This window comes from Hyla sarda, chromosome 3 (genome assembly GCF_029499605.1).
Source record: "Hyla sarda isolate aHylSar1 chromosome 3, aHylSar1.hap1, whole genome shotgun sequence".
NCBI lineage: Eukaryota > Metazoa > Chordata > Amphibia > Anura > Hylidae > Hyla > Hyla sarda.
This window is the reverse complement of record NC_079191.1, coordinates 170,899,489-170,916,780: the sequence shown is the minus strand read 5'-3', so window position 1 is coordinate 170,916,780 and position 17,292 is coordinate 170,899,489. Positions and strand designations below refer to the sequence as shown.

The window sequence follows — 17,292 nt, the reverse complement described above, 5'->3', positions numbered from 1 at the left end:
TTAAAAAATTTTTTTTTTTTACACTTTTAGTCCCCTTAGGGGACTTTTAGGAGGAATCAATTGATTCCTCATACAGATCAATGGGATTACATAGAATCCCATTGATCTGTGTGCTCTGCGCTCGATTGATAAAGCCTAGTCCTGCCAGGCTTTATCATTCTAAGCACGGAGCCGACATGAAAGGAGAGGTAAGCCCTCAGGCTACCTCAGCAGTGGATAAGCCCCCTGCAATCGTGCTGCAGGGGGGCGATTCACCACACTGGACCACCAGGGACAGGATACAGGCACCTTTAGCCGCCGCGGTCAACTTTGACAGCGGCAATCTAAAGGGTTAATAGCAGGCCACAGAGATTGCCGCATGTTGGCTATTGACACCAGCCCCCAGATACAGGAATCATCTGGGGGCTGGCGGGTGTGACGCAGGCTCAAGTCGGGAGCCCTCGACATACCCCATTAATGGCACACGGATGCGCATAGACGTCCATGCTCGTTATTGGGTTAAAGTAGGTTACTGAGCCGGGAATGCGAGTGCTGTTTAGGGAGGTGTTCACATTGCCATGATCTGTTAGTTTCGGTTACAGTTGACAGGCACAATGCTGCGGCATGCAACCCTACTACTGTTACCGTCTTAAAGGTCAGACCCCATATTATCAATGGCAGAGCGAAAAAGAACCTTTGGATGGCGCTGCTGGTTCCAATGGTGTAGGTAACAAACTGTAGCCAGAGATGCAGGTAGTACAAAACACGTTGGCTACCTGCATCTCTAGCTAGTTTGTTACCTACACCATTGGAACCAGCAGCGCCATCTTTTTCGCTTTGCCATTGATCGTTCTACTCAGGAGGTGGTTTCGCCACTCCTGCTACCTAAGGCTCAGCAGCGGTTCCGGATCCTTTCCTCAAACCCCGTTGTGGGTTCATATGCAGGTTTTCACTTGCTGCAAGGTGAGCAGCCACTACCTAGGGGTCTAAAGAGGCCCCACCTTTTCTCGATCTTTTCTCCATCTCTCTCCTACTACTCCTACCGTATCACACGAGGTGCCCACTCTGGTCTCCCCAATTTTTTCTCTCCCTCTACAGACCCCATATTAGTCATTGATGTCTGTCAAGTAACAGGTCCAACAATAGGTTATGGTTTATGCTTTAAAAAGGTGCAACTATGTAAGTGTGAAGCTGGCCTTAGCCGTAAGCTCTGAAAAAGAGAGTTAAAAATTCCAAACTGCTCTTGGGTGGCTGTTATCATTAATACATTGTTTAAACTCTTTCCAAACAGAATAGCTTAGTGGTACCTTAGCGCTGCAGTGAAAACCAAGAAGTCGCCATTGGGGTTTATACACTGCTCAAAAAAATAAAGGGAACACCAAGATAACACATCCTAGATCTAAATGAATGAACTAATCGTATGAAATACTTTTTTCTTTACATAGTTGAATGTGCTGACAACAAAATCACACAAAAATTATCTGTGGAAATCAAATTTATCAACCCATGGAGATCTGGATATGGAGTCATACTCAAATTCAAAGTGGAAAACCACCCTACAGGCCGATCCAACTTTGATGTAATGTCCTTAAAACAAGTCAAAATTGGGCTCAGTAGTGTGTGTGACCCCCACGTGCCCGTGTGAACTCCCTACAATGCCTGGGCATGCTCCTGAGGAGGGATGTCCTCCCAGACCTGGACTAAAGCATCCGCCAACTCCTAGACAGTCTGTGGTGCTACGTGGTGTTGGTGGATGGAGCGAGACATGATGTCCCAGATGTTCTCAATCTGATTCAGGTCTGGGGAACGGGCGGGCCAGTCCATTGCATCAATGCCTTCCTCTTGCAGGAACTGCTGACACACTCCAGCCACATGAGGTCTAGCATTGTCTTGCATTAGGAAGAACCCAGGGCCAACCGCACCAGCATATGGTCTCACAAGGGGTCTGAGGATCTCATCTTGGTACCTAATGGCAGTCAGGCTACCACTGGCAAGCACATGGGCTGTGCGGCCCCCAAAGAAATGCCACCCCAAACCATTACTGACCCACCACCAAACGGTCATGCTGGAGGATGTTGCAGGCAGCAGAATGTTCTCCACAGCGTCTCCAAACTCTGTCACTTGTGCTCAGTGTGAACATTCTTTCATCTGTGAAGAGCACAGGGCACCAGTGGCAAATTTGCCAATCTTGGTGTTCTCTGACAAATGCCAAACGTCCTGTACGGTGTAGGGCTGTAAGCACAACCCCCACCTGTGGATGTCTGGCTCTCATAGCACCCTCATGGAGTCTTTTTCTGACCGTTTGAGTGGACACATGCACATTTGTGGCCTGCTGGAGGTCATTTTGCAGGGCTCTGGCAGTGCTCCTCCTTGCACAAAGGTGGAGGTAGCGATCCTGCTGCTGGGCTGTTGGCCTCCTCCACATCTCTTGATGTACTGGCCTGTCTCCTGGTAGCGCCTACATTGCTCTGGACACTACACTGACAGACACAGCAAACCTTCTTGCCACAGCTCACATTGATGTGTCATCCTGGATGAGCTGCACTACCTGAGCAACTTGTGTGGGTTGAAGACTCCATCTCATGCTACCACTAGAGTGAAAGCACCGCCAGCATTCAAAAGTGACCAAAACATCAGCTAAGAAGCATAGGAACTGAGAAGTGGTCTGTGGTCACCACCTGCAGGACCACTCCTTTATTGGGGTGTCTTGCTAATAATTTCCACCTGTTGTCTGTTCCATTTGCACAACAGCATGTGAAATTGATTGTCAATCAGTGTTGCTTCCTGAGTGGACAGTGTGATATCACAGAAGTGTGATTGACTTGGAGTTATATTGGGGGAGATTTATCAAAACCTGTGCAAAGTAAAAGTTGCCAATAGCAACCAATCAGATCACTTCTTTCATTTTTAACAAGGCCTCTGCAAACTGAAAGAAGCGATCTGATTGGTTGCTATGGGCAACTTTTCCTGTAGACAGGTTTTGATAAATTTCCCCCATTGTGTTGTTTAAGTGTTCCCTTTATTTTTCTGATTAGTGTACACGAGAGAGGGGGCCATAGCAAACATGAAAACAGACCTCCACTATAGAGCCAAGTAGGGCTGCACAATTTGTGGAAAATGTGTGATTGCGATTATGGGGTAAATATTGCAATTTCGATATGCGATTGCGATATGATAAACAAATGATGAAATCCCTTCCATTTCATGTCCAATTCCCCCATTTCATATAGCTATTCGCTTCATGGCATAATATGAAATGAGCGGAATGGCTATGAGGCAAATTGGCTATATGAAATGAAGGGGGGAAACGGCTATACGAGGGGGAGGGGTGGACGGCTTTATGAGTGGGGGAACGGCTATATGAGTGGGGGATGGCTATATGAAATTCATATAGCCATTCCCCTGCTCACAGTAATGTACAGTACTGTATAATCAGGAGCACAGAGGATGACTGCTGCTTTGTTTCACGCCGCTGACCACCACTCATCCATAACAATCTTGCGCTGCAGCCTGTCTTCCCCAGGGTTCAGGAGTGGTGGCTCCGCCTCCTGACCTTACACGTTTTCCGAGCAGAGCCTTGTGTGCTTGAGTGAGTCTTTTTTTAACTACTTCTGCCGCTGCTGCCGCTGACAAGGGAAAAATCTAAATATGGCAATTTGCAATAATCGCAATTCGATTGTGATATATCCCGCAGGCCTAGTGCCAAGTTTTACCAGCAAGAACAGAGCTGCTTTGTGGCATTTGGCTTGAGAAAATATTTTAAAACTATCTCTATGCAGTACTGTAGAGATGAGCGAACTTACAGTAAATTCGATTCGTCACGAACTTCTCGGCTCTGCAGTTGATGACTTTTCCTGCGTAAATTAGTTCAGCCTTCAGGTGCTCCGGTGGGCTGGAAAAGGTGGATACATTCCTAGGAAAGAGTCTCCTAGGACTGTATCCACCTTTTCCAGCCCACCGGAGCACCGGAAAGCTGAACTAATTTATGCAGGAAAAGTCATCAACTGCCGAGCCGAGAAGTTCGTGACGAATCAAATTTACTGTAAGCTCGCTCATCTCTACAGTACTGCATTGTGGATCCACATTTAGGAAAAGTCAATGATGCTTTATTATTTCCCTGGGACACCCCTCTCCATGAGCCAGTATGGAGAGCATCTGCTGTGGCAGACGCAAGTAATTTATTTATTGCACGAACAGTCATGGCCGCCATGTAAGACTTTTTCTGGTCACTGCAAAGCAAACATCTCGCTGACCACGGCTTCCCCTAACAGGCTATGTTCACACTATGTAATTCCCCAGAAATATTATGCTGCAGCATAGTCCCATTCTGCTACACTGTGCCCATAGCAGAGTTTCTGCCTCGGCAATGCTGATTCCAGCGTCTGTAGAAAAAACAGACATGTCTATTCTTTCTGCAGATTCCTCTTGGAAATGCAATGCATCTATGAGACTGTGCATTTCCCAGTGGTCCTAGCGCCCGCTGGAACATTCAGATGTGCGGAATGCCTGCCCATATTTTCCGGGAGGACATTATGCCCATTTATGGCCATGTGAACTTGGGCAAAAAAATTATCAGGAATGCCAAAAGGCTGGTCCTAGGTGACTAAATGATCCCTGCAGCCTAACTAAATGGGAACTATTGGGAATACTTGACTGCCAAGCTTGGAAACCCATTACCCTGTGGAAATGAACTAAAATCCATATTACATGCAGGTTTTGCTGTTGAATTGTTAACAAAACTTTACACTCCTAATTCTTCTGTTCAAAATATACAGTGGTCCCTCAAGTTACAATATTAATTGGTTCTGGGATGACCATTGTATGTTGAGACCATAACTCTATGGAAACCTGGTAATTGGTTCTAAAGGCACCAAAATGTCATCCAAAAATAGGAAAAAAGTGAGGATTAAAGAAATAAGTAGATAACTAATACGGATAAAGCAAGTCCTTACATATAAAAGTAAGAAAGATCTGCTGGGAGCTGTAATCACTGTCTAAGTCAGTGTTTCCCAAGCAGGGAGTTTCCAGCTGTTGCAAAACTACAACTCCCAGCATGCCCGGACAGCCAAAGGCTGTCCGGGCATGCTGGGAGTTGTAGTTTTGCAACAGCTGGGGGCACCCTGCTTGGGAAACACTGGTCTATGTAGAGGACAGAAGCTTCTTCAGGGTCCTGTACAGTATGCAATGTCTTAAAAAAGTAACATGGAGTCTCCCTCACCTGATGTCCAAAGGAGCAGCTAATCCTGGTACAGGTAAAGAGTACAGAACATGTAATACCTCCCTGTACTGTAGGGGGTGCTACCAGACACCAGTCAGTGTATACACTTCAGTAATACAGGGGTTTTACCAGTGAATGTCCATTCTGATTGGTCAGTTACTGACGCGTTTCACAGATCTGGACTGTCTGTATATTGTATGTTGAGTCTGGTTTCAACTTACAATGGTCTAGAAAAGACCATTGTATGTTGAAACTATTGTATGTTGAGGCCATTGTAAGTTGAGGGATCACTGTACAACACAATACTTTGTGATCTTACATTTTCGACCAAATTTCATAAATCCCAAAGATTTAAAGATAATAAGATTTTTCAGAGAACACAGATTTGAGGAATGTAGAATACTTGGACGCAGAAGGGGGAGCTATAGAAGACCCCTAATGACGGATGAGGTGAAAATATTTTAAATGCTTAACCATTGATATTGTTATTGTTCATTTCAAGATGCCTTTCATATACATGACTACATTCATAAAATATTTATTATGTATTTTCACAAATATATGAGACTATTTACAAGAGAGTATCCCTTTGGTTCACACTGCATTCCAGTTTCTCTTTAACAAAAACAGTTTCTGCAGTGTGAACCCCCCCTTAGATGTAATGCGCAGGTCTTCTTAGTAGTAGAAACATCCAAATGCAGCAGCAACACAGAACAAGTATTCCTAAAAGTAACAAAACGAAAAGTTAGTAAGTGTCAATCTGGCAAAAACAGCTCAGTATATACTGTACACTTCCACACTATTAACTAGTCAACTAATCCAGAATTAGTTAGTAAAGTAGTTTGTACGAGGTTTATCCAGCTGCTTTTTATTGGATTATCATCATCAGGAACATGTAACACAGCATGCACGAACCAAGGAGTGACGCGTTTTGGCGGGAAGCAATTTGATAGGTTGCTATGGGCAACTGCCACCCTTTTCTTCTGTATGGGTTTTAATAAATCTCCCTATTCATTTTTATACTGACCACATGCCTTCTTCAAAAGGTCAGATATTACGGAAACTACAAGAAAGGATGAATTTTAAATCTTGTGCTGTAATTGCAATGCAATATTTAGCAACAAGCCTGCAAACATATTGTAAAATAGAAAAACATTACCTGTGTAATAATGGCCTTTAATATGTGTATCATTAACTAAGGCTTCACTAAATATCTATAATCTATATCTATTCTTATTTTTAAAGAATTCGTCCACTTTGGGGACCTTGATGATAGGCAGGGTATACAGTCTTTAATATACCTGCAGTGTTCCCCCTGTATATGAAAACATATCTTACATTCATGAAGACATCTTCAGCATAGTTATCAGTGTCAGCATCCCAAAAGCATCGAGCAGCCATTCTGAAACAGAATGCACAGGATTAGTGGCTTAAACATAGTGGTAAACTGCACAACTATTCACACAACTCCTAGAATGAGTAGAAAAATGATTTGTCTACAATAGCTGCATTGTGCACATGAAAACTTATGGTCATCTAAAGATAAAATTCTGACAAATGACAATACATAACTTTACAGTGAACCTGTCGGCAGCTAAACAGGGATAAAAATACCGTAAGTACATGGCTAGTAGGGGTGTGAATCGCCAAGAATTTGGCGATACGATTCGAATCGCGATACCAGTGTGGCGATTCGATATATCCCGATATATCGCGATACCGTCTAGGTGACGATACATCACGATATATCCCGATACATCGCCCACCTGGGAGCATTCATAGATCCCAATAGACGCCGCTGTCAGCTTTGACAGCGGCGATCTAGTAGTCCAACGCGCACTTTTCTCATTTTATCCCGTCCAGGCTGCAAAATAAAAGAAAACTCACTTTCTCTTACCTGCCAACGAGCCCCCGGAGCTCCAGTACAGGTGTTCGGTCCCCGGGCTGTATTCTTCTTACTTCCTGTTAGCCCGGCACGTCACACGGAGCTTCAGCCTATCACTGGCTGAGATGGGACATTGCTGCGGCCGGTGATAGGCTGAAGCTCTGTGTGATGTGTCGGGCTAACAGGAAGTAAGAAGAATACAGCCCGGGGACCGAACACCTGTACCGGAGTGTATCGGAGCTCCGGGGGCTCGTTGGCAGGTAAGAGAAAGTGCGTTTTCTTTTATTTTGCAGCCCGGACAGGATAAAACGAGAAAAGTGTGCACCGGAGTACTCCTTTAATAGCCAGCCACGGCGATCGCCGCATGCTGGCTATTAGCGGCGGCCCCCGGCTACTGAGAACAGCCGGGGGCTGCAGAGTATGGGGCGGGCACGAGTCCGGAGCCGGCTCCATACACAATGCAGAGCACCGCATGCTGGATACTAGCGGCGGTGATGCATCAGCGGCCCCCAGCTACTGAAATCAGCCGGGGGTCAGAGAGTACGGAGCCCGCTCCATACACCCAGAGCGCCGCCGCGTCAGATCCGGCCTGCCCGGCTCCACAAATGTGGAACTTGTATCTCCTGATGCCCGGGACATGCTGTTCTGGGCGTCAGGAGATAAAAATTCCACATCCCTAAAAGAATCGATTCAAAAATATTTTGAATCGATTCAGTATCGGCAAATGAAAAAATCCCGATAATCGCGCGAATCGATTTTTTCTTACATCCCTAATGGCTAGATACAGCTTTTCCTCAGGATTCTGGACATACTTTTTTTTTTTTTATATCTCCACTGTCCTTTCCTTGCAGGAGATATAAGCATTTTTGTTAATAAATTAATGAGGTTTCCAGGGGGCGTTTTTCAGTACAGCAAGAGCCTGAGTAAGTCCAGCTAATGTAGTCTTATTCACCGCCTCTGCCCACTTGCATGCACCTTCCCACTCTGATTGACAGTAGGGGCAGTGAAGCAAAGGTAATCTGGTTAAAGGGGTAGTCAAGTGCTGAAAAACTCATCCCTTATCCTAAGGATAGGGGATAAGTTTCAGATTGCGGGGGGGTCCGACCCGCTGGGGACCCCCGGCTCGCTAGCCAGATAGCGGGTGTCGACCACTGCACAAAGCAGCGGCTTACACGAAGGCAGCGCTCTGGCTCTGCCATAGAGTTGTATTGAGGAGGCGTGTCAGACGCAGCTTTGTGCAGTATTCAACACGCCCCCTTCCCGCGGGCTGCCGGGGCCCCATACAGGCGATTGTGGCGGGCCCCAGCGGTCGGACCCTCCGCGATCTGAAACGTATCCCCTATCCTTAGGATAGGGGATAAGTTTTTCAGAACTGGATATCTCATTTAACCCTGGGCACTTGCTGTACTGGGAGACACCCCATGGGCACTGAGCCATATTTACATATTAACAAGAACCATTATATCTTGGTGTTGGAAAGGACTATAGAGATAGAAAACATATGCCTATAATCCTGACAAGAAAGCCTTTCTAAGTCTTTGTTTTTACCCGTTTAGCTTCTGAAAGCCTGCTTTAAGGGTATGTCCAGACGTGGTATAAATGCTGTGGATTTTCTGCAACAATTCTACAGTGTTTTATGCACTAGCAAATCTGCACCAAACAGTTGAGATCTTGGTGTGGATTTGCTGCTGTGTACAAGGGACTCCTGTGTATCCTCAGGCTCCCTGCTTCTGTAAAGTAGTAAGCAATAACGCATAACAGTACATTATGCATTGCCACTCACTAACCATTACCTAGAAAGGTGTCCTGCATAACATCCAGACTGAACTGCACCATATCTGTAGTAAGATCCTCAACACCTGCAAACCAGCTGTGGATTTAGGCATTCCCATTGAGGTCAATGAGGAATATCTACAATACATTTCCAGCACAAGTGACATAACAGTTGACATGCTGTGGATTTTAAATCTACACCACATGTCAATTTCCACTGCAGAAATTCACTGTAAATGCTGCAGATTTTTAGACTGAATAGCTACACAATTTACATAATAAAGGGACAGACATGATGATTCCAGCGGTCTGTCCATGATAGTACAGTGCAGTGGTGTGGTAGCATTTACGCCTGGAAAGAAACTGCCCACTGGCTGACAGGAGTCCATTGTGGCTGATTCCACCCATCTACTGGTGATTGTCAGGCTTCTCTCTATCCCCATTGTTTACGTCCCTATATTATGCTGCCCTCAGAAAGGACAACATAACACAGGTGAAAGCTTCCCCTTAAGATGATCATGAGTGAAAGTCCACTAAGCAGCTGACCCGAAATGTTTACAATTCTGGTGTCTTTTAGTAACAATAAAAGCGATGTGTAGGCAGAGCTTCATAGACACATCTCATGTTAATATGAATCAAAAAACATCTAACTGAAATCACGCAAGTAACTGCTAACACATATGCAGGCGTGCAGCAGCTTTCAGGTCGTAGGTGCAATTTCCATTTTACATAAATAGAGTCTAGTGTCACAAAATACTGGTCATTTTTCTTACAAAAGGTTTCTTCCTGATTTTATGTTAGAGAGTAAACCATCGCAGCTCATCGTGCATACATTGTATTGACATTTACTGCACTTTAGTCACTAAAGTGACTTGAACTAAAGTGTCTAAGGTGTATAGAGCCCTCCCGACTCTTCACTGACAGATGTCGTTGGTGAAGGGAGGGGCTGGGAGTGTTGGATTTCTACCAGTGACCCTACTGTTCTGGATAAGACAGTGGCAGAGCTTTCTGGCTTCTTCCGTTGAGCCTACAGTTATTGAATATGAATGGCCACCTTAAAGGAGTACTCCGGAATAGGAAAATTGTTGTTCATACTGCCTGCAGTAAAAAAATAAACAGGTACATACCTATTTTCCTATTTCGGAGTACTCCTTTAAAAGTTGTTATCCAGGATAAGAAAAACAGAGCTACTTTCTTCAAACAACAGCACCACACCTGTCCTTAAGTTGTGAGTGGTACTACAACTTGGCTCCTTTTACTTTCAATGGAACTGAGCTGCAAAACCATACACAACCCGAGGACAGGAGTGGTGCTGTTTTTGGAAGAAATCAGCTCTGTTTTTCTAATTCTGCATAACCCATTTATAAAGGGGTACTCCACTGCTCAGCGTTTGGAACAAACGGTCCAGAACACAGGTGTCGGGAGCTCATGACGTCATAGCCCCGCCCCCTCATGACATCACGCCCCGGCCACTCAATACAAGTCTATGGGATGGGGCGTGACGGCTGTCATGCCCCCTCCCATAGACCTGCATTAAGTGGGTGGGATGTGACGCCATGAGGGGGCGGGGCTATGACGTCACGAGCTCCAGGCGCCGGCTCCAGCATTCGGAACCATTTGTTCCAAACACTGAGCAGCGGAGTACCCTTTAAGCTTAAAGCGGTTTTCCAGGGAGTGCAAAAGGGGCCTCCCCTTTCTAGCGATCACCCTCAAACTTAAAAACTTTTTTTCCGCAATGCAGACTAATTTTGAGCTGTTTTTTCTTTTTTTTTTACCATTTAAACATGTATTTTGGCTTACAACAAATGCTTATATGCAAATTGCAAGCCGGCCGTGCCTTGGCCCATAAACAGCCCAAAAAGCATGGCAACAAACACCCAAAAACTACCTTAAAAGAATTCTCTTGCGCTTAATTTTATATACCTGGGGTAATAATAACGGATGGCTGAGCAGTTGAAGCTGAACACCCTCGGCTCCCTGAACAGGTTCTGCTCTGACAGCCGGGATCAGGTTCTTTCAACAAAACAGTACTGAAGGAGTGGGCCCTGGAGATATTTAGAGAAGGAACGTTTTTCTTTACAGGACGCCTCCAAGCACTTGTTTTGTTTGATTCTTTTTTCACAGGATAATATGGCATTTATGCATGAAACTTTGTTATATGTCATATAAGTACCCAGTACATATAACTTATCTCTGCATGGCAAGTGTCCTGTGATTTTGTATCTGGAAACTAGTCTACTCTGGATTACCTGTTCTATATGTAGTTTAAGCTGCCCTGATGACGTTCCCCGTGGATTAGGGCATAGAAACGCGTCGGCAGTATATAAGGCAGTACCATTATACCTGGTTGTTGAAGACAAGTTATGGAGAACTTTCTCCTGATCATATACCGTAATTAATCCAGACAAATTGCTATTTTGTTATTTAATTTGCTTTGGATGAGGGATTATTCACTTTTTGGTGTATTTTAAATGCATTATTAAAAGATAGGTTTTAGGCACATATCCAATTCATATAATTTTTTATAGAATGCTTCTGGTTATACAGACACCTAGTGGGGTCTCCTGTGGGACTGAAATGACTAACACAGCCTGGTATATAAGTAATAATTATGGCCATAAAATGAAACTACATGTGAATGGACACTGTATTTAAAGGGGTTATCCAGGAAAAAAAAAATGTTTTAATATATAAACTGGCTCCAGAAAGTTTAACAGATTTGTAAATTACTTTATTAAAACATCTTAATCCTTTCAGTACTTAAGAGCTGCTGAAGTTGAGTTGTTATTTTCTGTCTAAATGCTCTCTGATGACACCTGTCTCGTGAACTGTCCAGAGTAGAAGCAAATCCCCATAGCAAACCTCTTCTACTCTGTGCAGTTCCCGAGACAAGCAGATATGTCAGCAGAGAGCACTGTTGTCAGCAGCTGATAATTATTGAAAGGATTAAGATTTTTTTATAGAAGTAATTTACAAATCTGTTTAACTTCCTGGAGACAGTTGATATAAAAAAAAAAAAGTTTTTTCCTGAAATACCCCTTTAATACAACAAAGGAATAAAAATGGCCATTTTTTTTTTCATATATTCAACAGATGTTTTAAGGCCCAAAATGAGGTCCAATATAGTGTGTGAACATAGGCTTAAAGGGCACCCCCCCCCCCATGGGGAATATTTCACAGGTTACTTTTGCATGAAAGCAGCACAAATTACATTTCTTATTTACTGCTTGCATGGAAAAGTGTTTTCCATATTTTCTCAAGGTGCTTTAATGGCGGACAAAACAAGTTCATCTACTTACTTAACTCCTTCTCCTCTCTGCTCACCAATCACAACTTGCACCACCATTTTATATCTATCAAAACCCATTTCTGTAAGAAAACAAAACAACATAATAGTTGTTAACATGATAACATTTATGGGAATATTCTGTAATGTTTCTCACTGCAAAAAAACTTGTAGTTCTCTTAGAAAAGATGCAGCCAGTGAGTAACAATGCAGGCTCTCCATGCACTTGTAGTACTTGTAGAGTACTTCTATCCCAGGAATAGGCAGCAGCCTGAAACCCAGTGATGAATTGTGAATTACATGTTAACCCCTTAAGGACTCAGACAATTTAATTTTTACGTTTTCATTTTTTCCTCCTCGCCTTCTAAAAATCATAACTCTTATATTTTCATCCACAGACTAGTATGAGGACTTGTTTTTTGCGCGACCAGTTGTCCTTTGTAATGACATCACTCATTATATCATAAAATGTATGGCGCAACCAAAAAACACTATTTTTGTGGGGAAAGTAAAACGAAAAACGCAATTTTGCTAATTTTGGAAGGTTTTGTTTTCACGCCGTACAATTTATGGTAAAAATGACATGTGTTCTTTATTCTGAGGGTCAATACGATTAAAATGATACCCATTATTATATACTTTTATATTATTGTTGCGCTTAAAAAAAATCACAAACTTTTTAACCAAATTAGTACGTTTATAATCCCTTTATTTTGATGACCTCTAACTTTTTTATTTTTCCGTATAAGTGGCGGTATGGGGGCTCATTTTTTGCGCCATCATCTGTACTTTTTTTTTATACCACCACATTTGCATATAAAAAACTTTTAATACATTTTTTTATAATTTTTTTTAATAAAATGTATTAAAAAAGTAGGAATTTTGGACTTTTTTTAATTTTTTTTCGTTCACGCCGTTCACCGTACGGGATCATTAACATTTTATTTTAATAGTTCGGACATTTACGCACGCGGCGATACCAAATATGTCTATAAAAAAATGTTTTTTACGCTTTTTGGGGGTAAAATAGGAAAAAACGGACGTTTTACTTTTTTATTGGGGGAGGGGATTTTTTTTACTTTAACTTTTACATTTTTTTTTTACACTTGAATAGTCCCCATAGGGGACTATTCATAGCAATACCATGATTGCTAATACTGATTTGTTCTATGTATAGGACATAGAACAGATCAGTATTATCGGTCATCTTCTGCTCTGGTCTGCTCGATCACAGACCAGAGCAGGAGACGCCGGGAGCCGCACGGAGGAAGGTGAGGGGACCTCCGTGCGGCGTTATGAATGATCGGATCCCCGCAGCAGCGCTGCGGGCGATCCGATCGTTCATTTAAATCGCGAACTGCCGCAGATGCCGGGATCTGTATTGATCCCGGCACCTGAGGGGTTAATGGCGGACGCCCGCGAGATCGCGGGCGTCGGCCATTGCCGGCGGGTCCCTGGCTGCGATCAGCAGCCGGGATCAGCCGCGCATGACACGGGCATCGCTCCGATGCCCGCGGTTATGCTTAGGACGTAAATGTACGTTCTGGTGCGTTAAGTACCACCTCACCAGGACGTACATTTACGTCCTGCGTCCTTAAGGGGTTAAAGGGGTACTCCGGTGGAAAACTTTTTTAATCAACTGGTGCCAGAAAGTTTTTGTACAGATTTGTAAATTACTTCTATTAAAAAAATCTTAATCCTTCCAGTACTTATTAGCTGCTGAATACTACAGAGGAAATTCTTTTCTTTTTGGAACACAGTGCTCTCTGCTGATATCTCTGTCCATTTTAGGAACTGTCCAGAGCAGCATATGTTTGCTATGGGCATTTTCTCCTACTCTGGACAGTTCTTAAAATGGACACGAGAGCTCTGTGTTCCAAAAAGAAAAGAATTTCCTCTGTAGTATTCAGCAGTTAATAAGTACTGGAAGGAATACGATTTTTATATAGAAGTCATTTACAAATCTGTTTAACTTTCTGGCACCAGTTGATTTAAAAAAAATAATAATAATTTCCACCGGAGTACCGATTTAATAATCTATTTGTCCACTAATGCTGTATGAGAGATTGAGACTTTTCTTGTCAAGATTATTCTTTAAAGGAGAAGTATGATGGAAGAAAACTTATAAGTTTTAGACCGCAGGGGGACCCTTTGGATAGGGGATAAGTTCTCTTCAATCATACTTCTCCTTTAAAGAAAAATCTTGACAAGAAAAGATGCACTGGGCATAGGCTCTCTTCGGGAACGGAGCGTGTCGACCCCCACATGAAGCAGAGGCCATCGACTATCTCCAGCTCTCCCATAGAGATACATGGAGTGGGCGTGTCGGGTGCCGCTACGTGTGGGGGTCGACGCACCCTCTTTCCTTTCTCCGTGGAGATCGCGTCAGGTATCAGCGGTCAAACCCCCACAATCTAAAACTTATCTCCTATCCTTTAGTTTACTTTGAGTTACCTTTGAGTTTATCTTTTATTGTCTCTGACAAAAGGCGAGACAGCTGTGGAACCTCTTCAGGAATATATTGTTTGCTTTTAAGTTCTTCCTTCAGCACAGATCGTATACAGTCTTTTACTGCTGCCGTCCTGAACCTGGGGAGAAAATGCATAAAGTTAGTGCACATCGCCATCTTCTTTATGGGGTATTCCCATCTGAAGAAGTTTTCTGCTATCCACAAGCTGAATGGTGGGGTCTGACCACTGGGGGCCCCCACCGATCCAGGGTGAACAGTTTCAGACAAATTGATCTGGATATGCAGGTATATCAAAAAGAACCATAAATCTGGTCATGGATAACACAAACCATCGCTGTAATGTAATCCCACCTACTGACAATCCATTTGATAATGGTGGGGTCCTAGCTGCTTGTTTCCGACACAGAAGAAACGGGTCGAGTTATTTTATGCCAATGTAATGCCTCTTATTCTACAGAATGGATACAGGATGCTAGAGGCATAACCTGGAGCTTCAGAGGATTAATGCAAAATCTGTACCAGTGCACACAGTCTCACACATGCCAAATATCAATCAGTGTTTTCATACCAGCGTGCCTCCAGCTGTTGCAAAACTACAACTCCCAGCATGCCCGGACAGCCGTTGGCTGTCCGGGCATGCTGGGAGTTGTAGTTTTGCAACAGCTAGGGGGACGCTGCTTGGAAAACACTGATTGATATATACTGTTTTTTTTATGATGTGGCACTCCAGTCCTTCCTGGAGCACAATGGCAGTGTGAACAAGGCTTTAGCCAACAGGTACTAAACTTCTACATATTAAGGGTGCATTCACACCACGTTTTAGCAATACAGTTCCCGTGTCAAGTTTTTGATGAAAAAAAAAATTCCTCAAAAACGGACTAAACTATCAAAACGTGTGTACAAGATGTGGTTATTACATATTCTAAGTTGGTGTTCCTTGTAGAGTATACTGATTGCTTTGACATGATGTCCTTCCTGTCTGTTGCGCGAGTAACGGACTCCCTAGTGCTGACCGCACTTTCTGCCATGCACGGTCTTTATGACTTATTCTGTTTTTTATCTAGCATTGAGACCATACTTAACACCTTGTGCCTCTGCCACTGTCGTGCCTTGTTATTGTTTTTTTTGTTTATTGAAAATGACTGAAAATTAATAAAAATTTTGAATAAGAAAAAAAAAAAAACGTGTGTACAAATTTCAACCCGTATACGGTTTGAAAAATGATGTCCGGTTGCATCCGTCTTTTAAGAAAAAAATGTATATATGTTTTTAACTTTTCACTCCATTTTGAATAAAGTTTCACTTGTTTGATTGAAATTCCAAGAAATTTCTTTTACAAAGTCAAAAACCGTATGGAACCGTATGCACGTATGGTTCTGTACGGTTCCAATTGACTCCCATGTTAAAAAAAAAAAAAAAGTATACGGTTTAATACGGTTTTTCACTCGGACCAAAAAACGTCTTCGGTTTTGGGTTTGGGTAAAAAACTGGACAAAATCATATAAGGCGCAAAACGGATTAAGCCAGATGATGCGTTTGACATACGGTTTACAATGTTAAGTCAATGCATACGGTTTTCTATACGGATCCATGCGGTTTTTTACTTGAAACTGTATACTGGAACTGTATTGCAAAAAACGTGGTGTGCATGCACTAGAGCAGTGGTCTCCAACCTGCGGACCTCCAGATGTTGCAAAACTACCACTCCCAGCATGCCCGGACAGCCTTTGGCTGTCCGGGCATGCTGGGAGTTGTAGTTTTGCAACATCTGGAGGTCCGCAGGTTGGAGACCACTGCTCTAGAGTGACATCTGTAATTCAGGAGTACATGGCAGAGCTAGCAGCGCTACACTACTGACAAAACCACAAAAACTTCCCTAAATACCTGTTTTGGGGATTCTCAGGTTACCCACTACCTCTTGTGGCTACAATAAGCTCAGTGGTGGCCCTTGATCTCAGGTAGGTGCAGACATGTAGACGAGCTCTCTCCATAGAGGTGAATCCCTATGTGCAGCAGCAGAGCACGCTGGCTTCCCGCCGTGTCCCGCACATATCCTACTTACTTATGCTGAAAGTTCGGCCGGATGCAGTAGGAATTATCGCTGCTTTCCCCCATGGTTATGTCGGGTCCTGCTAAAGTCAAGCTCCCAGCAGCGTGGACGTCACCATGGTAACCAGGGTGCTGAACGCTTCCGGGTTCAGGCGGAGGGAACGCTTCCGGGTTCAGGCGGAGGGAACACTTCCGGTGTGGTGATGCTGTCCTGTCAGGCACAGTACATGGAAGCTTCCGCCGCCCTCACACTTCGTGTCTGAAGGGACGGGCCGTGTGCTCCTCCTTCTTCTATAAATGAACATTTCTTGTGTTGTCTATGGTGTATTGCGTCATCATGTACATTGGTTTCATTTTTTATTCCTTTTTTATTCATTTTGTGAACTGAAAGAGTTGCCTCATTGCATGACTAGGGGGAAGATTCATGACAACGTGCTAAGAAGCAGTTCACCAGTTGCCCATAGCAACCAATCATTTAGTATTTTTGAAAAGGCCTCTGAAAATTGAAAGAAAATTGGTTGCCATGGGCAACTAGTCACCTTTTCCTCTGCAAAAATTTTGATAAATCTTCCCTTAGTTGCTTTCACTGCTGTAAGTAAAAAATATGGCTTTTCATTTGCATAAAAATGTCG

General features: G+C 43.4%; 1 protein-coding gene across 1 annotated transcript; it reads right to left on the bottom strand.

The window, feature by feature from the left end:
• Positions 1-5,719: 5,719 nt before the first annotated feature.
• On the bottom strand, positions 5,720-16,830 carry DYNLT2B (dynein light chain Tctex-type 2B). Its single transcript, XM_056563226.1, has 5 exons — positions 16,674-16,830; positions 14,596-14,729; positions 12,155-12,224; positions 6,536-6,599; positions 5,720-5,920 (listed from the first exon to the last, which is right to left on the bottom strand). Exons 1-5 carry the CDS (start codon positions 16,724-16,726, stop codon positions 5,873-5,875), a joined length of 369 nt encoding a protein of 122 aa, XP_056419201.1. The 5' UTR covers positions 16,727-16,830; the 3' UTR covers positions 5,720-5,872.
• Between the last annotated feature and the right edge of the window lie 462 nt (positions 16,831-17,292).